Source organism: Chionomys nivalis, chromosome 18 (genome assembly GCF_950005125.1).
Source record: "Chionomys nivalis chromosome 18, mChiNiv1.1, whole genome shotgun sequence".
Lineage (NCBI taxonomy): Eukaryota > Metazoa > Chordata > Mammalia > Rodentia > Cricetidae > Chionomys > Chionomys nivalis.
In genome coordinates this window covers 23,103,833-23,131,487 of record NC_080103.1, presented here as the reverse complement: position 1 = coordinate 23,131,487, position 27,655 = coordinate 23,103,833, and the positions used below count along the sequence as shown (strand labels likewise).

Below are 27,655 nucleotides of genomic sequence, written 5' to 3'. Positions count from 1 at the left end.
GCCAGGAGCAGAGGTGCCCTGGAATTCTGGCAATCTCTGCAAAAATGGACTGAAGCCAGAAATATTAGCATTAGTAATACAAAGTAGACATTAAGGTCGGTGGTACAATTATACGTGTGAACTATTTTCTTTTTCCAGTGGTGGGGCTAAAAGTCCTGCTTGCTAAACAAAGCCTCTACCTCTGAGGTACATCCATAGCCCCTAACGTGTGTGTATATGAATGTGCACAGAAGCATGCAAATTTAAGATTAAACTGACTTTGCATGTTCTAAACATGTGTTTTATCATTGAACAAAACACCAACAGCTTGATTTTTTTAAAAGTCAAGTTGTTGTTATATAGCCCAGATGGCCTTGGACTCTTGATTAATCTGCCTCAGCCTCGTGAATGCTGGCATTACAGATGTGGCTACCAAAACCAAACCTAGCCTGATTTAAGTAAATAGACAGACATGCTATAAAGATATGGGGTAACATATCGTTTAAGTATTATTAAATTACTAATGTTTCATGGTGACATAGGCATTTTATCACCACTACTCCCCCAGAAGCCTATCTCCTAATCTCTTGCCAACTGTGTTATTTACCACCTAGTAAGCCTGATTTTGGCTTCTATGCTTAGGCTATTCTCTGCCAGTGAAATGCCCAGCCCATTCCATCCAAAGATACATTAGAGCGCTATTGCCTTAACTGTCAAGCTCCATTCACCTTAAATTGTCGGTAGCCTTTGAGAACTGACCCTTGATGATTCCTTTATACTATTTCACCACCCCCACCCCTGGTGCCCAGCCCCGTGCAGCTGTGCCATGTAACTATCTCACTACACGTGGTGGCTCACAGCTGAAACCCCAGTATTCCAAAGACTGTGGCAGAAAGATTGTCCTGAGTTTGAGGCCAGCTTGGGCTACATACTAGTGTCCCTATCTAAAAATTACAAAAGATAGATTCGAAGCACTCCAGGCAGGGTAGCAGCTTTTTCTGCTTTTTGTTCTTTTGAGATTGGTCTCTCTGTGGAGCCTTGGCTGATCTGGAATTCACTATGTAGATCAGGTGGTTTCGGACTCAAGAGACTGGCCTGCCCCTTCTTCCCCAGCAGTGGGATTAAAGGGGGCCCCACCACCATGCCCAGCTGAGAGTACTTTAACATTCACAATCCAGTTAAAGTGTTATCCCAATCTAGCCAGTGGTGCACGCCTTTAAACTCAGCACTCAGGTGGCAGGGGCAGGCGGATCTCTGTGAGTTCGAGGCCAGCTGGTCTACAAAGCGAGTTCCAGGACAGGCCCCAAAGCTACACAGAGAGAAACCCTGTTTATTTTTTTTGGGGGGGGGGGGAGCTATCCTAATCCTATGTAAATTGAGGCCGTCTACGACTTCCGGCTGGACACTTCTCTGAGAAAAGCTCAAGGACCCTTTATCTGAGTCGTAGGCAGAAGTGGGATTCCCTGACCCTAGTTCTTTCTGGGGAATCTTAACAGAATTAACTCTTGAGACCTCGGAAGCTCCGTATGGGTAAAGAGTCACGCATTAGCCAAGTGCAGTGCGTAAGGGTGACGAGACCCCCTTCCTGCCTCTAAAACCTTAACCACCGATTCAAACTCTAACGCACAGCGATCGGGTCTAATTCCCTTTCCCCTGGGGCCAAACTCCCAGGAGAAACCCACCAGGGTGGCACAGGGACCGCCGCAGCGGATCCAACCAGCAGCGACCTCGCGCAACCAGGAAAAGGAACCGCCTGCCCACACGGGCGGCTCTGATTGGCCACGGGCTTAGCTCGAACGCCCGGGCGTGCATCGTCACTTCCGCTGGGCCCGCCATCTTGTTCCCAGGGGCAGTTGGCGGAAGAGATCGTGCTCCCTGGCTCGCCGCTGTCCCTTGCGCCCGGCGTCCTCGCGGCTTGCGTTTGCTGTCCGCCCCGGGCCCGGGGTCCGTGTGTCGGCGTCCCAGTTGCAGTCCCACGCTCGGCTGGGGCACAACGCGGCGGGCTCCCCGGCCCGACGGCCTTCCATGGAGTAGGTCCGGGACCGTTGTCCCGAAGAGCGCGATCGAGCTTGGGCCTCCCCCTCCTCCCTCCCTCCTTCCTGCCGCTGCAATATGGCTAACAACAGCCCCGCGCTGACAGGCAACTCGCAACCGCAGCACCAGGCGGCCGCGGCCGTGGCCCAGCAGCAGCAGCCATGCGGCGGCGGCGGCGCCACCAAGCCGGCGGTGTCGGGCAAGCAGGGCAACGTGCTGCCGCTGTGGGGCAACGAGAAGACCATGAACCTCAACCCCATGATCCTCACCAACATCCTGTCGTCGCCTTACTTCAAAGTGCAGCTTTACGAGCTCAAGACCTACCACGAGGTGGTGGACGAGATCTACTTTAAGGTACGCAGCCCCTAGGCCCCTCGGTTTGGGGGTGAGTCCGCCAGAGCGGGTTGTCCGACACCGGTGGAAGCGCCCCCCCCCCCGAGACCCGAGGATTTTGGGGGGGAGGGTGAAAGTTGGCGGAGGGAGAAGTGCGGCTCCTGGCTGGTTTGGGACGGGTCGGGCTAGGGCCGCCCTCTTTCTCCTTTTCAGGTTCCGTGGGTTGTTGGGTTTTTTTTCTTTTTCTTTTTTTCAAGAGCCGGGCGAGCCCGCCACAATCGATCTTTAACCTGCCCCAGCCTCCTGCCAGTCCCCCAGGGAGCTGTTGGGCAAAAGGGCTAAGGGAGAGGAGAAAAGTATTACCAGAAGCCCGTCCAAGTTCACCATTTTAAAAATGACTCCCTTTTACCCGTGTCGACCAAGCACTAACTTGGTGGTGCTTCCGCTGCCCCTCGGGCCAGCGGCATTGCTGGAGTAATTACTTGCGTGTCGGCCTCGCGTTCTTCGTTAACTCTCCAACCCCGACCAGACTTGGTTAGTGTGCGTGTGCCGGGGCGGGGCGGGAGGGCTGAGGGTGGCGCGGTGTGCCGGTGCAGAGAGGTGTACAGAAGGCCTGGAAATGTTCCCAGCAGGAAGTCAGGAGTCGGAGGTCTCAGCCACCTGTGCGTTGGGCATAATTAGAATCCTCTGGGCCCTGGGCTTCTGCGGCAGGGTCGGTGCTGGCTTGGCTGTGCTGGGGAGCTCACCTGGCGCCTCCTCACTGCACTCGTGTCTCAGTTCTTGTTTCGTTAGCAGGATTGACTCAGTCTTGCAGCGAGGCTCGGAGCAGCCCAGGGTCGCAGGTAGAGGTATGCACTATTAATCATGCTCAATCGCCATAAATGCATTTCCCTGGTTAAATGAATGGCTAATTAAGTTTTTTTTTTGGTTTGGTTTTGGGCCATTGATTTTGGTCTCACTGACTAGATTCTCCACTTCCTTGCAAATTAGGTAGTTAAAAAAAATACCTTCCAGGCCTCCGAAGTTAATTTATATTTTAATGAGTATTAATAGTCTTGATGTCTTTTAAGCATTTTTTGCTAGAGCATGTAAAATAAAATACATACAACGAATTTTTCTTGTCTTGGCACTTAGAAACTTGAGACAGACCAAATATATTTTGTGTCATCTAAATATACTTGTGGAGATGTTACCAAAAAGAAATTCTATATTTTATTTTACTTACTTTTCTCCCAGTTACATGTTTAGGTTAGAAATTTTTTGAGATACTAATTGCTTTTTATGGGAAAATCTTAATTTTGAAGATAGAGATTACACCAGCTCTCTTGGTGTTCTCTTAAAAAAGCTTGTTAATGTGGGTGTAACCGATAGTCAGAGTAGGTGTTTGTAAAACTAACTTTTGGAAGGTAAGGCCCTTTCAGTGTGGATATAGGATGATGAATAGTTGTTAGTTTATGCAGTTAACCTTGAAGAATTGGGTCCCTGTGCTTTTTGACAGGTTGTTTTAAAATATAGACTAATCTTTCAAGTTAATTTCAAATGTTGTATTTGGAGACCACTTTTTCCATTAAAGTATATTTAAATTCATTTTTAAAACTGAAATCTCAGGGGAAGGAGCAATGCCCCATGGATTAAGAGCATATATTCCCTTTGCATAGGACCTAAGTTCAGTTCACACCATCCACATTTAGTAGGTCACAACCTCCTGTTCCCCAATTCCAGAGGATCAGACCCTTCTGGGCTCCACAGACCCACACATGCACATAATTACAAATAAAACCATAAAACATGACCTAAACTTATCATGAGTTTCTTTGGATCAAATAATCTTTGACATTTATAGGCTTTCAGTTTTGCATTGTATGCACTCCTTTGGGTACCCTTTAAGGGATAGAAAGGGGTTGTGGCTCAATCCAAACTGGTACTGCATTTGCCCAATATGGACAAGGCCCTCGGTTCAGCTCCCATTTCTGGGGCTTTCACAGTTCAGTTGTTGGGAAGAGGAAAGAACTGCAGGAGCTGAGCAAAACAGCTTCAACTTAATGTAGGGGTTTTTTGTGCTTCATTTTAAATATAGGGGTTTTGTTTTTGTCAAAAGCCACTGAAATGAAGTGTTACAGTGTATGGGCAAAAATAAAGAACAGGGTTTATTTGTTTTAAGAAAAACAGATCTAGTATTTTTTGGCTTGTCTGTTTCAGTGGTAGCTTTTTGCTATATTTTAGGTAAAGCTGTTTTTGTAGGGTGTTTCTTTAGCAGAGATGGTACTTTGTCATTGGTTACATTTGCTATGTGTTAATGACTTCATACTTAGCTTTATTTTATACTCTGGGTTTGCAGTTAGGCTGTATGATCTTGTGGCTTTGTGATTTTAATCTTTAAGAATGAACATGAGACAGGAACCAAAAAGCTATGGAGAAATCCTGTCTCGAAAATCAAAAAAAAAAAAAAAAGAACATGATCCAGATGAAAACTAGAAATAAGAAGTCCCAAGCTAAATGTGGTAGTAATGCAAACACTTGAGAGGCAGAGGCAGGAGGATCTTGGTAAAGTTGTAAGCCAGCCTGGTCTAAGTAGTGAGATCCAGGCTACAGAGCGAGACGCTATCTCACACGCACACACCCCGACCCCCACCACAGGCCTTAAACAAGTACCTTACCTGCTACTGAGCAGCAGCAGCCCTAGAAAACATTTAATTTTGTGATGTGGATTTAAATTCCCCATAAAACTACACCATTTAGGAGGAATCTTAAAGCTTTTTTTCTTAGAGAACTTTTTAAAATTACATAAAAGATAAAATACTGCCAAATACTAATTTTTGCGAATGTAGGAAATTGTAGAACTTTCCTGACCTTCTTGTGAGTATGACCTGTCTATACAGCTAGTTTAACGAGCTGTCTGCTTTGAAGACATGCCAGTTTTGTTAGTATTCTGTCTGAGCGGTTTCCCCAAAGATGGTTTATAACATAGTGTGAGTACAGGGCGGTTACTACAGTGGCGCCACTCTTGGGGAGAGTTGCTCTTAATAAGCCGAGCTTGCTTTACTCGGAAGATTCAGAGTAGGAACGTTTGTTGTCTTCTTCTTTTTTATTTTCAGGTCACACATGTTGAGCCGTGGGAGAAAGGAAGCAGGAAGACAGCTGGCCAGACGGGGATGTGCGGAGGGGTAAGTAGAAGTACGTGCATTTTTTTCCAGTTTTTCTGTCTGCTAAGTTTATGGGAAAGCTAAATGACAATTTATTGGCAGATCTTAGAAATTTTCAAAAATGTAAAATTCAAGTCTCTGTTGTTTAGGTTTGGAGAAGTATTAGTTTTTATACTCTATTTTTAAATCTAGATCATGGTATTGATATCTAAAACAAGCACAAATAAATGGGTATTAAGTATCTGTTTATTAATTTTATTAACTCTGTTTTCCTGTAAAGGTTCGAGGTGTTGGAACAGGAGGCATTGTTTCTACCGCTTTTTGTCTGTTATACAAATTATTCACCCTGAAGTTAACTCGAAAGCAAGTGATGGGTCTCATAACACATACAGACTCTCCGTATATCAGAGCCCTTGGATTTATGTATATAAGGTGAACATGCATTTATCTACATTTTCAAATGAGCATTTTATTTTAAATCCCATAAAGTAATGGATTTTTTTCATGATCTTAGGTATACACAACCCCCTACAGACCTGTGGGACTGGTTTGAGCCCTTCCTTGATGATGAGGAGGTATGTCAGAAGGCGGAATCGGCTTTCTTCGGTCACTCTGCTCTTTATCTTTGATTTGTTGGATTTAATGTCTTCAGAATTTTTGTAGATTTATTTCTTCAGTCCTACTTTTGGTATTATCCTTTTGCTGAGATTTGATGACTTTCCATGTTAGGTTAAATTTTTAAGTTATTTTAATGTTTTAAGAGTTCTGTGTTTTAATAACTTGAATAATAACCTTTTCTCTTCCAAATCACACTGTGCTGTGTTGATCCTAACTTGGACAGCTGGTAGCGACTGTCTAAGGAGGTGGATACAGTGGAGAAGGCATGTACTGCTGTGGCTGTGGGCATTTAAATCCACTGGAAGTTGGGGGTTTACTGTGGCCCTTTTAAAATGGCAATATTCATATTTGCTTATAAGTTCAGAGCTACAAAGAGTTGGGATTGGCTTAAATGGCATGACAATTATGCTTTTCCAAGGTGAGGAAATAATTATAATTCTTTTCTGTTTTCTTTTTGAGCCAGATTACTCAGTGTTACTCAGGGCAACCTCAGACCTCTAATCCAGTATACCACGCAGGGTGTACTTTTTTAGAGACCCGGCTTAAAATTTTTAAAAACTTAATCATTCATACTCAATGTACATGGTTCTAGGCTTGAACCCCAACACCGCCCCCCCCAAAAAAAGCCCACCACATTTCTTTTCCTTAGGTTAGCATTTTAGGGTTTTTTAGTCTAAATCTGGTCACCATCTTAAGCCCTGAGACGAGAGAAGATTAAAATCATACCTGTATTAATTTACTCACGAATTGAAGACTATAGTGTCAGCATATACTCAGTTGTGAGCTATATTATCAGTATATTTATTTTTTATCACTATTTGTGTTGCAGAGTTTATATGGTATAGTTAACAGCTGCTTCTGTGAAGTCAAATTTGTTTGATGCTTAGTGGAGCACACTATCAGTCCCAGCTCTTGGGATACAGAGGCAGGTGGATTGCTGAGTGTAGATCAGCCTGGTCTACATAGTAAATCCCAGACCACCCAGGATTATATAGGGAGACCTCGTCTTAAAAGAATTTTGTTTCGTTTGGTGAATTTGTGCTTCTCATAAAAATTTCATTTTGTTTAGATGCCCACCCTAAAAAAATGTCACTAATGTAGGCAAAAGGAACTTTTTTTGAGACAAGGTCTTACGTAACTTGGGTTGGCCTCGGACTACCTGAGAAGGGAAGGCTCTACTCCTTCTGATCTGTCCTACTCCCTGATGCGAGGTTACAGGCATGCCTGTCGAGCCCGGCAGTGCTGGTTAGTTTCCTTTCCTGGTTTTGGCTGTTTGTTTCAAAGACTCCAGTGAGGTGAAGATCATAATTGTTAAACTTTTCTTCTATTTACATGTGATTTTTGGTTGGTTGTTTTTGTTTTGATAGATGGTTGTTTTTTTTGTTGTTGTTGTTTTGGGGTGGGGGGGGCAGGTTTTGAGAGGACTGGGTTCCTATGTGCAACAGCCCTGGCTGTCCTGGAACTCACTCTGTAGGCCAGGCTGGCCTCGAACTCACAGAGATCCGCCTGCCTCTGCCTTTGGAGTGCTGGGATAAAAGGTGTGCACCACCACCTGGTTTACATTAGGTTTTGTTTTGTTTTGTTTTTGATTGGTTCTTTTGCTTTTGTTAAGAATAAAGCACTTCAAAAAGGCATGTCATTTTTTTAAGCTGTATTAGATTTCTGAATGTTTCTGATTTATCTGTTCTATATTGTATTTACAAGCCTGAGGTCCTCTGTTTGAGCTAACGTATGTTTTCTTCTTTAGATATCTGCAGCGATTATATTTGGAAATACTGTATATCTGAACACTTAAATGTGTGTGAGTGCAAGCAGTTTTACCTTTAGCTCTTGTTTTCCTGTTTAGATAACAAATCTCACTTTCCTTGTGTGCTTGCACTATAGGTTTGGGACTGACAATAGCTGACTAACATGTCCTGAGCTGTGAGAGGGCATAGCAAGAAGGCCTTCATGCGGTAATGACCCTTTTCAGAGACAATGGTCATCATGGATTATGCGTTTCCAATTATTTGTTCATTTATTTATTTTGTACATAACTTTAGAAACCTCACTGCTTCATGGCAGTTGGTTTGCTATTGCTTCCAGTTTTAGCAGGGCTTCATTTTGTATTGCAGCTGTTAGAAGATAACCTTTAGACAGGGATTATCTGAAAGTAGTCTACATAGCTAGGTTTCAGTGCTAGGTATGATGTGTGCAGATGTGTCCTCAAGTGTAGGTGTGTGGAATATAAATTTAAATCACTTGTTCCACATAGTTTAGCAATGTAGGGGGCTTTTTCATATTTTTCATTAATGAGTCAGTTCCCTTTATGCCCAAGAGGCTGCAGGGTTTGTTCTCACCTGCATGTATACAATTAGCCCAAATACTCTTCATTCATTGCCAGATTAGGATACAGAAATTAAAATTTTTCTATTAGTTTTTTATACTTGATTCCAAAGATGGTAAAAAGATTTTTTTTTCTTTTTTAGTGTTCACGTATATGTTGAGAAAACGGATTTTTTTTTTAACCAGTAGGGTGTCTTTTATGTTTCATAGGACCTAGATGTGAAAGCTGGCGGAGGCTGCGTGATGACCATTGGAGAGATGCTTCGCTCCTTTCTCACAAAACTGGAGTGGTTCTCTACGTTGTTTCCAAGAATCCCAGTTCCAGTTCAGAAGAATATTGATCAACAGATTAAGACCCGGCCTAGGAAGATGAAAAAAGATGGCAAGGAAGGGGTTGAGGAGATAGACAGACATGTTGAGCGCCGGCGGTCCAGGTGATGTGGATTACCATTTTTTAAGATGGGCCTGTGCAAAGTTGGTGAATCCTGGGGAGTGATAAGTTCTTAGAATATGTTTGTTTTGTTATTATCCTTCCAAAAATGGTGGTTTTTCTTCCATCGCATTTTCAGTAAAATTGTGTGTCTATACTGAGAACAGTTCATTTATTTTCTTGTACCCCTTTGCTGCTTAGCATTGACATAGAAATAGTTGCTAAGCAAGCACTCTACCCCAAATTATACCTGTCCAAATATTTGGTGTGTATGTGAGGTGATGAAATTTTTAGAGTGTATTTGTTTGGTTCTTGTGTGCTGAGTACTGGAGAATGTTTGTTACTGAATGTCAGTTACAATGGCTCGACAGCGTGCCAGGCGAGTGTCTACTGAACTGCAAGTACCCTGTCCCTTGCAGCGTTTTATTTACTCTGGTTTCTTCCTTCCCTCTTCTTAGGTCTCCAAGGAGATCACTGAGTCCACGGAGATCTCCAAGAAGATCCAGAAGTAGAAGTCATCACCGGGAGGGCCATGGATCTTCTAGTTTTGACAGAGAATTAGAAAGAGAGAAAGAACGGCAGCGACTAGAGCGGGAAGCCAAAGAGAGAGAGAAGGAAAGGCGAAGATCCCGAAGTATTGATCGGGGGTTAGAGCGCAGGCGCAGCCGGAGTAGGGAAAGGCATAGAAGTCGCAGTCGAAGTCGTGATAGGAAAGGGGATAGAAGAGACAGGGATCGGGAAAGAGAGAAAGAAAATGAGAGAGGTCGAAGACGAGATCGAGATTATGATAAAGAGAGAGGAGAAAGGGACCGGGAGAGATCGAGAGAGCGCTCCAAGGAACAGAGGAGTAGGGGTGAGGGAGAGGAGAAGAAGCACAAAGAAGACAAGGAGGATAGGCGACACAGAGACGACAAAAAAGAGTCCAAGAAAAAACACAGCAGAAGTAGAAGCAGAGAAAGGAAACACAGAAGTAGAAGCAGAAGCAGAAATGCAGGGAAACGGAGCAGGAGCAGGAGCAAAGACAAGTCAAGCAAACATAAAAACGAAAGCAAAGAAAAGTCAAATAAAAGAAGCAGAAGTGGCAGTCAAGGAAGAACTGGCAGTGTTGAAAAATTGAGAAAACGAGAACACAGCCCTAGCAAAGAAAAGTCTAGAAAGCGCAGCCGAAGCCAAGACCGCTCCCACAAGAGAGATCATGGGGATGGCAAGGACCAGTCAGACAGACAGGATCATCAGAGGAGCCAGAGTGTAGAGCCAGAGAGCCAAGAAAGAGAACATAAAAACAAAGATGAGACTGTGTGAAGATTTTGTAAAATTGGATCACATTGAATCCTATAAATGTTGATTAAATTCTGCTTTTTCTTTTCCCCCCCAAGTTAAGATTGTGCAGTAGTTATGCACTCTTTGAGCTCCCTGTAGGCTGTGTTTTCATTTCTTTTCGTGTAGGGAAGTGCCTTTGTAATCCCATATATTGCATTGTTTTCACCCACTTGAGTTGACACATGATGCACAGATTGTTCTTGCATTTTGTTTGTTTTTAAAATGTACAGTCTGTACATATGTCCTGAAAATGTTTTAATTCCTTTGGCGTGGTTGCCATGTTGGTTAAATTTGTATAAGGCAATAAACTGCCACTAATTCTATTTTATTTTGTAGGTGTGGGATTATGGTTGTGTACTGAAGTTAGCATGGCTGTGCTTTTCATAATAGAATGCTAAAGACTTTGGGAATGGATCTTGGATGTTTGTTTTAGGAGAATTACATGCTTTCAATATACATGAAGGCAACAGTTGTAGGGTTAACATTCTTGTCCACTGTATATTACCTTGGAAGCTCTTGTTAATATGTTATACTTAATATTCTCCACAGCTAATGTTAGAGAAAATTTATGAGAGGTTTAAATTAGGCTGTGATTTGATCAAAAGTCCTTTTAGCATTCTACCTCAAAGGGACATTGTTAGTATGCCTAAAATTTATTCACCTAGTTTCTTTTTTAAAAAATACATTGACATGTGCTTTTCCCCTCCTTGAATTCTTTCTCAGATTTTAAAAGTACTATATTAAAAAGCCGTGTAAAGCCTGGCATTGCAGCAGCCCTATACTAACAAGTGGTGGGGAGAGGGTGGGGCACGCGGGCAGAGAAGCATTCAAGCCTCAAGCTTCCAAAGCATTTTTTATAAATGGAGAATACTTAAATTATGAAACAGCTTGATATAGTATCCTTTTTTTAAAATTGAAAACTTTTTTTATTGATGAAGACTGCTGTTTGAGTTTTTAAACTTAATCTAGGAACAGTATAACAGTAATGCAGTGCTGCGTTATTTAAGACTATCAGCAGATTATTTGATAGATTGTTCTTATGACTTGTATTCTGATTTCAGAAAACCATCATGAGTATGGAATAAATACTGGATTAAATCCTTTATCCTGGGTGTTGGCTTCCCCGCATTTGTTAACATGTAAGGAAAAGCATTGTGGAAACTGGTAAAATGTCTGCAGTTTTGTGTAGGGAATATCTTGAGCAAAAGTGTCTTTTAAAACAAACGTGTTGCTCAGGTTGTAAAGGTGCTTGCAACCAAGCCAGCCAGCCAGACCTGAGTTCATACTGGCATGGAAGGAGAGACCTCTGGATTCAACCCCATCCTGTGCACATGTGCCCTGTACACTTTATTCCTTGTAGATGAGGATTGCATGTGCTGTGCCCAATCTTACTAGACTTCTTAATGACGGGAGTGTTTGCTTTGTCTACGTCAGAAGTAGTTGTTGACGTTATACTTGGATTGTTTGTATGAACACCATTTTTTTTTAAAGTTCTGTTTTGAAAAATATTAAGATCTGTTTTGTAGAACAAACTGAATCAAAAGAATGTTGGAATTGTCTTAACCCACTGGCTGTTTTGGCCAATTGAAGAATGCTCAGTTTACTTTACAAAAGTGTTCTGTGGAGCAGGAGACAGTTGTACCAACTACATTTAAGGAGAAGAGATATGAAGGAAATGTTCTACTTCAAAAAAAATCTAGTCATGTTTCACACTGAGCAGCTAGTCTTTTATGACTAGAAATTAAAGGTCAGCAGGATGGTTCCATGGATGCTGCCGAGCCCGCCAACCTGAGTGAACTTAGAACCCGCGAGGTGTCTGCCCACACAAAAAAACTATTAATAAGTCAGCTTTACATTAAATTCAGTTTTTTTATATTACAGTGATGGGGAATGTAACCCTGGGGTACATGATAGGCAAGTGTTCTCGCTGAGCCTTTGAGCATGCCGGTACTGCTATATTTGAAGTGTGTAGTGCTGTGTTGTAGGCATAATGAGGAAAGCAGAAAAAACCGAGTCTCATGAAATGTTTGCAAAGGGTGCCCTCAGTAGGTCTGAGAACATAGAATGCCTGTTTTACTTGGAGAGTGGCTTCCTATGATGAAAAGACAAGTTGGTGCCAAAAGAGGCATTGATCATTTCTTGGAACCTGGGGAAGTTGGAAGAGTGCTTTAATGGGGGCTAATGCAGATCTGGGCATTAGGTAGGGGTGCATATCTTTAATTCTAGCACTGGGAGGCAAGGCAGGCCAGCCAAGGGTACACAGTACTGTATCTCAAAAAAGGTAAGAAAAATATAGCTTAATCACCTTTCATTTTTTGTGAACTTACAAATCCCTTTTTTTTTTTTTTTTTTTTGGATTTTCGAGACAGGGTTTCTCCGTAGCTTTTTGGTTCCTGTCCTGGAACTAGCTCTTGTAGACCAGGCTGGCCTCGAACTCACAGAGATCCATCTGCCTCTGCCTCCCAAGTGCTGGGATTAAAGGCGTGCGCCACCACTGCCCGGCTTTACAAATCCCTTTGTGTTCCCTTGGCATCTGCTTTATGTCTGTGTTAGGTCCTGTAGATTACTTAATATAGTACAGCCTCGATCCTAAGTTTCAGAATAACAGTGTTCTGCTCAATCGTGTTCATGATTGAGGCTTTTTGTCCCATTCCCACCCTCATGCTGGCGCTCAAACCCAATGCCTTGCACACTAAGCAAAGATTCTGTGGCTGAACTACAGCTATTCAAGGGGAAACAAGATGCTCCCTTTGAAAGCATCTTGTCATTCCTTATAGGTCCTAGAGGATTTCCACATACCTCTGAAGTAACTTTTTGCTTAAGGACTGCTGTCTTAACGTGTTACAATAAGGAACAGCATGGAGACACCCGCGTTTGTGTTACAGCTCACTTCAGAGCCGGTCTGTCGTTAACTCGGGGACTGTCTGCTGGGACATAGTCTCTAGTGTGGGGCACAAATGGGTGCTGAGTGAGTGCTGTTGCCAGTGAGGCTTGTTCAGGTGCAGCAACCCCCAGTCTTGCCTTTGTTAAAATGCCTAAGGAAATTGGTAGTTTTATTGATCTGCAAGTATAGCCCACCACTTTTTAACCATTCATTCTTAATTATGTGTGTGTGAGAATGTTCAAGGCGCACTTGGAGATGAGAGTTCTGGTGTCGTCATGTCCCCCCACCCCCAGAGCTGGAGTTAGACCTGGTAGGAAGCAGACTCTAGAACCAACCATGCTGTGCTCAGCCACTGATCCCATCTCTAGCCTCTTCATGCTTCCCCTAAAATCCTAAACAATACATGAAGTTAAGCAAATGAGAAGTCCTGTCCTCTGATCGCCGCTTAGAAGCCAGTGTCCTAGATACCCATATACCACTAAGTCAGCAGTCTTACTAAACTATTCTGAACATTTTCCCCGAACATTCTTATCTGACCGCCCCCCATCCCCTTCGGGGCCAAGTTTTATCAAGATGCATATGGAAAGCACTGCTCATTGTATACCCGTTTTCTGTGCTGGCTCCAAATCTGCCCTTCCCGGCCTGTCTTGGGATCTGGAGCTGGCCATCCCACATCGGTCCCCTCCAGCTGCCATCAGAATGCAGAAGGGATGCTGCAGCAGTGAGGGCCTGGCTCCTGTTTGTGCTGTGGAGGAGCTTAGCTTTAGGACACTGGCGGCACTCCGCCATCAAATTGCAGTGGCATCTCAAGGAAGTGAGCCGAGTTTCCAGCAGTTCCACAGGAATGCCAGCAAGCCTTGCTGCAACACAAGTTCCTTGTGAGTATCAGCAGTACTCAGTGGAGCCTTACTGGGGGGGGGGGAGAGGCAATCCAATATGGTGTTTTACTACATCATAATTCAATTTCTTTGTTTCTAAGTCATCTAAAGTCATGTGTTTTATAATATGCATGTTTTTTAAATTGAAAAATATATTCTGATCATGTTTTCCCCTCATCTCCCAAATTCTCCCAACCCATCCAACTCCATGCCTTCTTTCTCTCTTAAACAGGCAAGAAAAAAATAAAAACCCACAAACACACACACGGGGGAAAAACATAAAAATACAGAATTGGAAGCCATAATATATAAGCAAAAGATCAGTAAATGCATTAAAAATGCACAAACAAAGCAATGTGAGACAATAAAAACCCCACTGAGTTTGTTTTGTGTTGGTCATCTACTGCTGGGCATGGGGGCTGCCCATAAGTGTGGTTTATATACCCAGTGAGACTCCATGGCAGAAAAGGGTTGTTGACTGGAGATGGCTTTTTTGTTAGGGATAGGAGCTTGTGTCCACATCCCCTTCTCGGCACTAGGACCCTGTGGCCTAGCTCCCTTGACACCCAGTTCTCCAGCCTTCAGCATCTCAGCAAACAGAGCCACAGATATATCCTCTCCAAGGGCACTTCACAATCTTGCATGGGTACCAGTTTTTTTTTTTCCCTTGGCATCTTTGCTTCATCCGTAAAGGTAGCATTATTTCCCTATATACAGCATTTCTCTATTTAGTAGATCTCTTTATTCTTAGTAACTAATTCTTTATTGGTTAATCATTCTTTGTCTCAAACTTTGCCTGCTGAAGTTGTGTTTTCTGTGTTGTATGAGGGCTCTTGTTCATTTCCTGGCCACCCAGCAGTCCAGACCCAAAATAATCACACAGAAACTATATTATTTAAATCACTTCTTGGGGGGCTGGAGAGATGGCTCAGCGGTTAAGTGCACTGACTCTTCTTCCAGAGGTCTCGAGTTCAATTCCCAGCCACCACATGGTGGCTCATAACCATCTATAATGAGATCTGGTGCCCTCTTCAGGGGTGCAGGTACATATGCAGGCAGAGTATTGTATTCATAATAAATAATAAATCTTTAAAAAAAATAAATCACTCCTTGGCCAATTACTTAAGCATATTGCTAGCTAGCTCTTAAATCTAGAATTAACCCATCTCCCTTATTTTATATTTTACTACAAGGCTTGTGGCCTACTGGCAAGGTTTCAACATATCTGTCTCTGGTGACAGCTCCAAGGCTTCTCCTCGACTCTGCCCTTCTTTCTCCCAGCATTCAGTTTAGTTTTCCCTGCCTAGCTCTATTCTTTTGCCCTATCAGGTCAAGCCAGTTTTCTTTATTAATTAACCAATCGTATTTACAGCACACAAAGGGGAATCCCACGTCACCTCCCCTTTTCTGTTTAAATAAAAAGGAAGGTTTTAACTCTAACATAGTTAAAATTACATAAAACAGTTATCAAGAATTACAGTTATACCTATTTTATCGTAACTAAGGAAAATGATAAAAATTACTATCATCAACTCCATCAAAGACTCCAGAAGGATGTAATATTACCTATGTTAACAGGATGTGCATTGTAAGCAACTTCCAAAACTCTAGAAATGACAGAGACATCTCACTGCCTGGACAGTTACCCAAAGTTCTTCTGTATTGTTGGGGCATCCAATCTTTAGCCTACAGGCCCCATTGTATCCAGCAGACTTACATGAAGCAGGAAATTTCAAAGACAGTTTTGCCTATATTGGCAGTTTGTCAGTCACTTTTTTCTGTGCCCTGTAGAATATCTAGCAGACTCTTTCATGAAGCAGGACCCCCAAAGGATCATCTCACCTTTAGGCAAATTCAGCAGTCATTTATCTGCGGGTCCTGCATGTCCAGTTTATCAAACAGTCCAGGCAAGAGTAGTTTCTTGCCCAAATAGCTAACAAACTCCATAAGGAGAATCTTTGATGCCCATCATCCTCTTGAAGTATATTGGAGCTGCCAGGAGCATATGTGTTTCACTGTCATGAAAAGTCCTAAGTTCTTAAACATTCTAAATGCTATATTCTGAAGGTCTCTGAAAGATTTGAAAAATACCCATCTAACTGAAATATATCTTTATATATCTAGAAAACCTAACTAACATGACTATTAACCTATATGTCTTAATTATACATTACATTTTTTCTTTTTATTATTTTTTGGGTTTTTTGAGACAGGGTTTCTCTGTAGCTTTGGAGCCTGTCCTGGAACTAGCTCTTGTAGACCAGGCTGGTCTCGAACTCACAGAGATCCGCTTGCCTCTGCCTCCCGAGTGCTGGGATTAAAGACGTGGGCCACTACCACCCAGCACATTACATTTTTAAATGAGCTGCACAAACAATACCTTAATCAAGAGCACAAGTATACATACACAGTATAACAAAATTGACCTTAAATTTGTATCAATAAACCAAGATCCGTTTCAATGCAAAGTATCTATCTCTATAGCATATCAACCCTTTAAATATAAACAAACATTTATTTTTTAAAAATATTTATTTATTATGTATACAATGTTCTGTCTGTGTGTATGCCTGCAGACCAGAAGAGGGTGCCAGACTTCACTATCCATGGTTGTGAGCCACCATGTGGTTGCTGGGAATTGAACTCAGGACCTTTGGAAGAGCAAGTAAGGCTCTTAACTGCTGAGCCATCTCTCCAGCCCCCTAAACAAACATTTATAAACAATATTGGGAATACGGACATAGTTTTCTCCAAACTGCTTCCTGCTGTTTATTGAGTGAAGTAATATTTGGGGGGTGTTCACAGCAACTTTTCAGGGGCTTTTTGTCCACCAAACCATATTAGTCTGGAAGCATCCACAACTTCTCATCCTCTGTGGAAAAGAAGAATCTCTTTTCCAAAGTAACATATTCTTTTTTTTGTGGGGGGGGGGGGGTTTCGAGACAGGGTTTCTCTGTGGTTTTGGAGCCTGTCCTGGAACTAGCTCTTGTAGACCAGGCTGGTCTCGAACTCACAGAGATCCGCCTGCCTCTGCCTCCCAAGTGCTGGGATTAAAGGCGTGCGCCACCACCACCCGGCCCAAAGTAACATATTCTTAGACCCAAATTTTGAAGACAAATTTTGATTTCTGAGACAGTGTCTCATACAGCCCAGGCCGACCTAACATTTGCTGTGTATCTGAGGCTGCCTATGAACTCCTAGTCCTCCATCCACTCCTCAAGTGCTGGAATTACAGTTGAGTGCACCACACCCAGCATGTTATTTAGATGTTGAGTAACCTCCCAGAGAACCCTGAGGTTTTGTGCCCAGCTTGTGGTCTACAGGGAAGTGATGAAACTTATGGATGACTGTTAAGTCGTCAAGGGTGTGCCTGCCCATGAAGGACTCATCAGGACTTCCATCTCTCCTGCCTATCTCTTTGCTCCTCGTCTGCCCCGAGGTGAATAGCTTCACTCCACATGACCTGTCTACCAAAATTTCTGTCTCTAGAGGTCCACCCAAAGGCAATGGGACAAAGAGACCATGAACTCAACCCTCTGAAAGCTCGAGTCAAAATAAATCTTTCCACTTTTAAAATTTATCTTTTCAGAAATTTTATCACACTAGTAGGTAGCTGCCTGGCGTGTGGCTCCATACCTCTTCCTCCCTATTCCTTCCATAGGTCTTTTTTGGGGGGATAAACAATGTCTAGCCCAGGCTATCCAAATCTCAAGATCTTGTGTCTGCTTTCTAAATGCTGGGGTAGAGGTCTGAACCACATCTGTCTTTAGCTTTTTGTTTTGTTTATGTGTTTGTTTGTTTGTTATAGGATCTTGCAGTGTAGCCCTAATTGTCCTAGAACTCACTATGTAGACCAGGCTAGCCCCTAAACTTGGAGGTAGTTCTCTACCTTCTAAATGTTAGGATTTCAGGCATACACTACCATACCCCCACATAAGTCTTTCATGTGTCAATTTATTTATCTGTTATATTTGGGGTGCAAACACTCTGCCACTGAATTATACCCCCAACCTGCTGCTATAACTGATAATGATTTCAATATCTATCAAACAATCTTTCCAATACTGAGGCCGCTCAACTTCCCCTTAGTCTCCAATACCATCTTCCCCTCCACCTAATCTCGGTTGCGCTGCAGGACCACGGTGGAACTGTCTGTCATCAGCAGCTGAAGCTGTCCATCACTCCCATTTGGACATCCACTTCCCTAACCACCAACTTCTTTTTGGAAGTTTCAAACAAATACACATTGCGCATGGATCTTCTTCCTCCCGCGCTCCAGGGCCCTTGCTTCTCCTGCCCCTCCCGCCCCTCCCATCTCCTGCAGGTCTCCTTTGTCCCCCTAGACAGTTTTACTTTTTTCTTCCACATCAAACACATACACAGGCTTGAATTTTCTACACAGAGCGAGAGAAAAATGTGATACCTGTCTTTCTGAGATTGGCTTAATTCACTCATTGTGGTTACGCTCAATTACTTCATAGCCTGTAAAACCCGTAACTTCATTTTTATGGCTGAAAAACACCCCCTTGTCTACATAGACTGTGCTTTCTTCCATGCCTCAGTTTTTGGACACCCAGGTTAGATCCACAGCTTAGCGACTGTGAAACCAGCTGCAGTGAGCACTGGTGTGTGAGGTTTTCTGATATGTTGACTTTGGCAGACCACCAACGTCTGTATTTCCTACTTATTTTCTCTAATATCCCATCTAATGATGATTTGATTCCCTGGATCTTCCAGTCTGTCGCCCTGCCAGCTTTTCACTGTCCGGTAGCCCCACCTCAGCCTTCACTGTAGTGAATTAGTGCAAGCCTCACTTCCTTGTTTACCTACTTTAGTCTCAACTGTCCCACAGCATAAACCACTTCCTGGTAAACGTCTTTGACTCCTAGGTGACGTCTTTTCTAGCGTGTCTTTCCCTAGGTACTTAATGACACCGAGATACAAATTAAATACAGCTCTCAGCCTGCTCTGAGTCTGTACACAAAAGACTGAAGAAAAGACAATAATACTGACTGGTGTCTATTTCATTAAATACCAAATCAGTCGTGACCGGTCAAAGAGGCAGGAAAAGTACATCTGGGCAGAGAATCCAATAGGAGAATAGGGCTTAATCCTTCCAGATAGAGTGTATACCCTAAGACAGTGAGGACAATTCCACTGTTTCCCAAACAAGAAAAGCAAATGAAATGGGCCTTGAACCAAGAATGGATGCAGAAGTGGCCTTTTTGACCATCACTCCCAGGGGGTGAGCTTTCCACCTCTGGAACTCTGGACATGCATGCACTTAGGTTGCTCTCTTGCAATACCCCATCCCCAGCGGATGCCATTGATGGAGGAGGGTCATCTTTCTATCTGTTGCTTTCATTGGTTAATAAAGAAACTGCTTGGCCTTTGATAGGACAGAAAATTAGATAGGTGGAGTAAACAGAACAGAATGCTGGGAGAAAGAAACCAAGTCAGGCAGTCGCCATGATTCTCCCACTCCAGACAGACGCAGGTTAAGATCTTTCCTGGTAAGCCAGCTCGTGGTGCTACACAGAATATTAGAAATGGGTTAGATCAATATGTAAGAGCTAGCCAATAAGAGGCTAGAACTAATGGGCCAAGCAGTGTTTAAAAGAATACAGTTTCTGTGTAATTATTTCGGGGCATAAGCTAGCCAGGCGGCTGGGAGCTGGGGCGGCAGGGAAGCGGCCTGCTGCTCCACACTACATGCCATGGTGTGTTACCCAGAACCGCTCACCAGAACTGTCCTGGATTCAGGAAAGGGGTCCTGCTAATCCTTCATTCATCAGTCACTGGATGAGTTTGGGGGTGTGTGGCTTTGAATAAGGAAGTCTCCATCAGTCAACAGCAGGTCAGAGAAAGACTGTCAGAGCTCATAGGTGCTGATACTCCCTGTCAATGGGCAGTGAGTGGCCACAGTGTCCTGACCAAGCTTTTGGCCTCCCAGAGTTCTTCCTGAATTTGTATAAACTAGCACCGTACCCTTCAGTACTACCCCATCACTCTGATCTATTTTTCCTTTCAATGTTTCGCAACACTGGGCATATTTTATCACAGTAGCTGTTTCTTTCGGTCTTCCTCTACTAAAGTCTGTGCTCAATGAGAGCGGAGCTGCCGTTCCCTTAGATCTGTAGCCTGATATCCAGAACAGTTCTGGTGTGAAGTAGTTCCTCCACATGTTCTTATTGAATACACAGTCGAAACTCCCTAGCTTCATCGTAGTCATGGAAGGGTCAGCAGCAGGAGCCTGGGATGCTGCAGTTAGACTGGCTTAGCTTTGAGACAGGTGTTGAAGCTCATCTTGAGTAGTTGATCTTCCTACCTCCATTTCTCCAGTACTGGGAATATAGGGTGTACTACCATGCCTACCTAGACTTATCTTTTTAGACTTTTTTTTTAAGTGTGTGTGTGTGTATGTGTGTATGTGTGTAAAGGCCACGGCATGCATGTGGAGGTCAGAGGGTGACTTGGAGGCATTAGTTCTACTGTGTAGATTCTGAGACTTAACTCAGGCTGGAAGGTATCCACCGAGGCATCTCGCTAGCCCCAAACTGATTTTATTTAGTATAACTGACTGTGCTAGTTAATAATAATTGTCAGCTTGACTGGATCTAGAATCACCTGGAAACACAAACTTACTGATACCTGAGGGGTTTTCCAGATTAGCTTCATTGAGACAGGAAGGCCCACCCTAACTGGGAACGATATCATTCCAGGGGTTGGAGTCTTGGACTGAATAAAAGAGAGAATGCGAGCCGAGCATCAGCCTTCATTACTCTCTGCTTCCTGACTGTGGACATGTGACAAGGCTCCCAGGATGTCCCCACCTAATGGACTGTACCTTTGAAGTGTGAGCCAATGTAAGCACTTTCTCCTGCAAGTTGTTTAGTCCATCTGGTTGGTGTGTGTGTTTACTCACTGCCTCACAGAAAGGCAGTGCAGTGAGTTTCTGTTTGAAAGTTACCCCTGAAACATAAACAGTGGCTGACATGCGTGCACAACCCACGAACCCTCAGCACCTTTCGGATAGGGAGCAAACCCTCCATCCCCGAGCTGCCCCCTCAAATTTATCCTTCCTTCTTCCCACCCTTCCTGTTTCTAGGTGATCATTAATTTGCTTTCTGCTTTTAAACAGCTTGCTTTTTTTAAAAAGAAATTTATGTAAGTGTGTAAAGCCAGCCAGCTACATTCTCCCCCCTTTTTCTCTCTCTCCATTCCTTTTTCTTGACTTCTTTCATTCAGTTGTTTATATAGTACTTTCTTCTATATAATAAGACTTATGTAGCCCAGGCTGGCCTCCAGCTAACCATGTAGCCTTATACTCATACATAATCTTGCCTGCACTTCTTTTACTTTATTTATGTATTTATTATCATCATCATTATTAGTGTGTGTGTAAAAAGACATCTCAGGTCGCTAGGTTTACACAGCCTTTACTCACTATACAATCCTGCCTGCCTCCTGTCTGTACCACCTGAGTACTGGGGTTATAGATGTGCACCACAGCAACTGGTCTCAGACTGTATTTTATTTTATGTGTACAGGTGTTTGCTTGCATGTGTGTCTGTGTACCGTGTGTACCTCTGTCACCTTTGGAGGCCAGAAGAGAGCAGAGGATCCCCTGGAGCTGGGGTTGCAGATGCTTTTGAGCTGCCATGTAAGCGCTGGCCTCTCTCCAGCCCCTCATTCTTCTCTTACTGAGATAATTCGTCTCAGTTGGTAAGTCGTTCATAATTCGTCTTAGTTGGTAAACATTTGATTTGTTTATAGCTTAAGGATTACTGAAAACAATACTGTTGGGACTGGAGAGATTGCTCACCTAAAAGGGCCTGGGTTTGATTCCCAACATGGCAGCTCAAAACTGTCGGTAACTCCAGACCCAGGGGATCTGTGGACCTCTTTGGGCCCCTACCATCACTGCACACACATATATACATGCATGAAACCAAAACACCCTCACACAAAATAAAAATAAAGGTAAACATACACTTTAAAGATAAATAAAAACAATACTATTCTAAGTATGTATTTTTGTGTGAAGATCTGCTTTCCTTTTTCTTGGGTAAACATCTAGTCGTGAAGTACTACAGGTGGTTCAGGTTGGCTTTAAGTCCACAATCCTTCTGCCTCAGCTTTCTGAGCATTGAGATTACAGGCAGGAACCACCACATCCAACTGATATTGTTCAACTTTTTAAGAAATGGCCAAATTGTTTTCCAAGGTGGCCAAACCATTTCACACGCCTACCAATACAAGTGGTGCAATAGTCTTTCCCTGGGAGATGAACGAACACCGTGAACACAATTCGCCCCAGGTGGAATAAAAGACAATTTCTCCCTGGTCCAGCTTGATGAAGCCATAGCTTTACCTGGGGGCAACTTAACAAAAGTGTGGGTTAAGGGTGACTTAAAGGAACATGGGCAATTTATGGCAGCCACACAGCAAAGAGTCTCCACCAAGCAATTGTGAACTCCTTATGTATCCTCAGAGAGGGGCAGCGTCTCGTGTGCCACCTTCTGAGCCTTGGGAACCGTGCCCTTCCCCACAAGGGAACATTGGTGGGCTCAGTCTTCTGAGGGTCTCCGTGCAAGTGTTCACAGCTGCTCCGATGCCAACATGGAGGCAGCCATGTCTTACCCGGGAGACAGAATTCCACAACAATGAGATGGCTGGTTGCTCTCCACCTGAACCAATACTAGAAGTAGTCTGATTATTAATTTTGCTTTGCGAGTACTTGTTAGACTGGAGATCAGATCCAGGGCCTCCAGACACATGCTCTTTTATTGAGCGACTGCCACGGTTTAATCGTTCTAATTGCAGACATCTAATAAGTATGTAGTGGTGTTTCATTGTCCCGATGGGCATTCTCCGGATCATTAGTGATGCTCAGAATCTCTTTGGTTGCCTGGGGCTCACACCAAGCTAGGCAAATGCTCTAACACCGAGCTATACCGCAGTCCTGTTTCTGTTTTTAGGGTTTCATTACGGAGCCCAGGATGAGCTGCAATGGCCTTAAATGTGCATCTCCCTGCCTCTCCCTCCTCAGTACTAGCATGGCAGGTATGTGCAGCTCTGGATTTATTTGAGACATAGTGTTGCTGTGTGACCCAAGCTGGTTTCGATTTCATGATCCTCCTGTCTGGAATTACAGGTGTATTCCAGCATATACATCACTACTTTTTATTTACATTATTTACTTAAAATATATGTGTATATTATGTAATGTGTGGGCATGTGTGCTGGTTGTGTTTTTTTGTTTGTTTGTTTTTTTTGGTCAACTAGGAAACCTTGAGATTGGCCTAAAAGCGAGTCTAAGGGTTTTTCTTCCTTCCTTCCTTCTTTCCTTCTTCCTTCCTTCCTTCCTTCCTTCCTTCCTTCCTTCCTTCCTTCCTTCCTTCCTTCCTCCTTCCTTCCTTTTCACTTCCTTTCAATTTTAATTTATTATTTATTTTTAAAAAATGATCTTTTGTCATTTTACATACTTATCCCAGTTCCTACTCCCTCCCCTCTTTCTGCTCCCCCACCCATCCACTCCTCAGAGAGGGTAAGGTTTCTCATGGGGAGTCAACAAAGTCTGACACATCACTTTGAGGCAGGACCAAGGCCCTCCTCACTATATTTAGACTGAACAAGGTATCCCTCCAAAATGGATGGTCTCCAAAAGCCAGTTCAAGAACTAGGAAATAAATACTGGTCCCATTGTCCATGGCCCCACAGACTGCCCCAGCCATACAAGTGTCACCCACATTCAAAGGGCGTAGTTTGGTCCTGTGCTGCTTCCCTCACTATCAGTCCGGTCAGTGAGCTCCCCCAGCACAGGTCAGCTGTTTCTCTGGGTATCCCCATCATGGTCTTCACTGCTTTGCTCCTCCCTCTCTTCAGCTGGTCTCCGGAGGCTTGGCTCAGTGCTTAGCTGTGGATTTCTGCATCTGCTTCCATCAGTTGTTAGATGAAGGTTCTATGATAATAATTAAGGTAATCATCAATCTGATTACAGGGGAAGGTCAGTTCAGGGATCCTCTCCACTATTGCTTAGGGTCTTAGCTGGGGTCATCCTGTGGATTCCTGGGAATTTCCCTAGTACCAGGTTTCTTACTAGCCCCACAATGGCTCCCTCAATCAAGATATCTCTTTCCTTGCTCTCATCTCTGTCCTTCCCCCATTTCAACCATCCCGTTCCCTCATGTTCTCCTCCTCCCTCCCCCTTTCCCCTTCCCTTTTCCTTCCACCCCCCCACCCCCACCCCCACCAACTTCCAAGTTTCTCAGGAGATCTTGTCTATTTCCCCTTCCCAGAGGGATCCATGTCTCTAAGGGTTCTCCTTGTCTGGGGTTGTGGATTATAGGCTGGTTATCCTTTGCTTTACATCTAATATCCACTTATGAGTGAGTACATGTTGTGTTTGCCTTTCTGGTTCTGGCTTATCTCACTCAGGATGGTTTTTCTACTTCCATCTGTTTGCATGCAAATTTCAAGATGTCTTTTTTTTTTTTTAATGCTGAGTAGTACTCCATTGTGTAAATATATTTAAGGTCATTTTCTTCTGTTTCTTCTGGATTAGGATGTTCAGGTCTTCCTGTTATAGGACCACCAGGTTCAGGTGTTGCCATATTGTTCTTTAGGGTGATGAATGTATTCTTGCATCGGTACCTACCCATCTCTTCCTCCAATTGGTGCAGGTGGGGCCTGTGGCTTAGGTGGTCACTCTTCCTCCTCATGCAGGCCAGGCCAAGCTTCTGGTAGTCCCTGGTGTGGCTCTGGGGGCTCCTCTCCAGGTGCGGTCAGGGCCAACGTAAGGGTGGTAGTAGGTCCAGTCGGGGACGGGTGCAAGTGTGTGAGGCGGCTGCTCTGGGGTCTCTGGAATTTGGTGGTTAGGGGGGTGGGGCACAGAATGTTCCTCCATGGACTAGGGCCTAGAATGCAGGGCCCTCCAGCTGTAAATCCAGTCACTCACCTCTCCAGGGGAATTAGGGTCAAGGCTCCAGAGGTCAGAGATGCAGCTGGGGATGATTGCAAGTGTGGAGGGTTGCTCCCAGGTCTCTAGGGCTTCGCTGGATGGGGGTGAGGCATGGGATGTAAACTCTTGGGACTAGGGTCTAAAGAGCAGGGCCCTCCAGCAGGGAACACAGACACTCACCTCTCCAGGGGCAGTCAGAACCAAGCTATGGGGTATTTTCTTGATTAATTATTGATGTGGGAGGGCCCGGTCCCCTGTGGGCAGTGTCACCAATGGGCAGGTGTTCGTGGTTGGTATAAGAAATAGGATGCTTCCAGGACAGGCTCCAAAGCTACAGAGAAACGCTGTCTTGGAAAACCAACAATGACAACAACAACAACAAAACAAGAAATAGGATGAGCAGGCGGTGGTGCACACCTTTAATCCCATCACTCAGGAAGCAGAAGCAGGCTGATCTCTGTGAGTTCCAGGACACCCAAGGCTACACAGAGAAACCTTGTCCCAAAAAGGAAAAAATTAAACAAATAAAACGAAAGCAGATTGAGCAAGCCATGTGGAATGAGCCAATAAGAATTGCTTCCCCGGGGCTGGAGAGATGGCTCAGTGGTTAAGAGCATTGCCTGCTCTTCCAAAGGTCCTGAGTTCAATTCCCAGCAACCACATGGTGGCTCACAACCATCTGTAAAGAGATCTGGCGCCCTCTTCTGGCCTTCAGGCATACACACAGACAGAATATTGTATACATAATAAATAAATAAAGAATTGCTTCCCCGTGGTCCCTGCTTCAGTTCCTGTCTTGGCTTCCCTTGATGAGACACAGTCGTGTGGAACTGTAAGCCAGATAAACCCTCACCTCCCCAAGTTCCCTTTGATCATGGTGTTTATTACAGCAATAGAAAGCACCCTGTACCCCGTGCTTGCCATGGCCTCTGTGTGGTAACCAGACAACAGCTTTGTGGAGCTGTTTTTCTTCTTTCACCTTTACACGGGTTCTGGAGAGCCAGCTCTGGCAATCAGGCTTCCTGGCAAGCGGCTCTAACTGCTGAACCAGCTCACCAGCCCTCAGTTGTTCTCTTTATCGGGTGTTGAGAGTAATACACACCTGTGCTCACACACACACATACAATTTTTAAAAAAGAAAATCTTTGCCTAACTCAAGATCATAAATATTTCCTTCCTTCTACATATTTTGTCATTTCTGATATATTTTTTAGGTTTTGAGTCTTCTTTGATTAATAGAGTAATAATTTTGGGGGAACTCCATCCTGCTCTGTTTCCCAGGCTGGTCTCAAACTTTGGTCTCAATAGATTCTTCTGCCTTCTGAGTAGCTGAGACTAAAAATGAATGCCCTCACATCTGGATTGAGTCCATTTAGTTATGTGTTTTTAGTCTTTAAAACTTTTATTTGTAATTCAAATTATGTGCATGGATATTTTGCCCGCATGTGTGTTCCCTGCATGTGCCTGGTACCCACAGCCAGAAGACGACACACAATGCCCTGAAACTTGGGTGTTTTGTCAGCTGCCATGTGGGTGCTGGGAATTGAACCTGGGTCCTTTGCAAGAGCAGCCAGTGCTTTTAACTGCTTGTAAAACTACACCGGTTCCATTCTACAGTCTACATGTTCTGTGCTATGGGAACTAGGCAGAAGATTTAAAAACACATAAACAGAGACAGACAGACAGACAGACAGACAGGACCACGGGGACATCCTTGAGACAAGAGTGCCAAGAATGCCCACTTTTTTGTGCTCAGGGGCAGCTTATAGAGGCTCTGGCCATGTTCCAGCTCTCGGGATCTTTCAGCTGCAGACCCACCAGCCTGCCGTCGGGGTCTCGTGCTCAGAGCAGCTGCAGGCTGCTTGGAGCAGAGGAAAACAAGTTGTTTACAAGAAATTCAGGGTCTGGAGTTCCACAATCCCCAACAGCAGCTAACCCATCTCTGCAGACCAAAGTCTTGTTTGTGTTTGTGTGTTTGTTTTAAGACAGTGTCTCATGTAGTTCAGGGCGGCCTCAAACCATGTCACTGAGGACTTCGGAATGTCCTTCCCTAGCAGATGAAGCTAAACTGATCTCTCTGAGACCATGAGCCAGAACCATCCTTCTTGCTCTTAAACTGTTTATGTCAGGTCTTTTGGCCATAATGGCAAAAAGATGACTAATATATCCACAATCTAACACACTAGCATCAACTAAAGCAGAAAAATGAGACAGGAATCCTGAGCTTAAAATCAGTCTACCATATCAGCAGTTTCTCTACAGCTCTGTAAATTTGTTTTTGTTTTTGTTTTTGTTTTTTTTTTTTTTTTTTTTTTTTTTTTTTGGAGACAGGGTTCTGGCTATTCTCGAACTCACGATGTAGACCAGGCTGGCTTTGAACTCACAGAGATTCACACGCCTCTGCCTGCCAAGTGCTGGGAGTAAAGGCTTGCACTACTATGACCAGAGTAAAATTTATTAAAAGGAGAGCATTGTACATAGTTCCTTGAAACCAAGGTTACAGGAGCTTCTTTGGTCCTCCTGGCATTGCTTCCTCAGACTCTTTTTTTTCGATCTTTGCAGTCAGTACCTGTTCCTGCCAGTCCCCAGTGTCTCTCATTACAGGTGAGCCCTACACACAGAGAGACTTCCAGAGTCTGTTCCCAGTCTTGCCCGCCCCACAGCCCTGCGACCTTCAGTGCTGTGCTTCTGGGAGCCAAAGAGGAGCCAGATCACAGTTTATGCTATGTGAGCGCTGTGTCTAACAGG

General features: G+C 43.9%; 1 protein-coding gene across 1 annotated transcript; it reads left to right on the top strand.

The window, feature by feature from the left end:
- Nucleotides 1-1,814: 1,814 nt before the first annotated feature.
- Prpf38b (pre-mRNA processing factor 38B) lies at nucleotides 1,815-11,288 on the top strand. Its single transcript, XM_057793505.1, has 6 exons — nucleotides 1,815-2,367; nucleotides 5,442-5,510; nucleotides 5,770-5,921; nucleotides 6,004-6,064; nucleotides 8,643-8,866; nucleotides 9,321-11,288. The coding sequence occupies exons 1-6, from the start codon at nucleotides 2,092-2,094 to the stop codon at nucleotides 10,162-10,164; spliced, it is 1,626 nt and encodes a 541-aa protein (XP_057649488.1). The 5' UTR covers nucleotides 1,815-2,091; the 3' UTR covers nucleotides 10,165-11,288.
- Nucleotides 11,289-27,655: the final 16,367 nt, after the last annotated feature.

Excerpts from the sequence above, each read along its gene's own strand:
- Prpf38b (XM_057793505.1), top strand. The coding sequence starts at position 2,092 with ATGGCTAACAACAGCCCCGCGCTGACAGGCAACTCGCAACCGCAGCAC. Across the intron at positions 5,511-5,769 it reads AGACGGGGATGTGCGGAGGG|GTTCGAGGTGTTGGAACAGG; the intron begins GTAAGTAGAAGT and ends TTTCCTGTAAAG. Across the intron at positions 6,065-8,642 it reads CCTTCCTTGATGATGAGGAG|GACCTAGATGTGAAAGCTGG; the intron begins GTATGTCAGAAG and ends TATGTTTCATAG.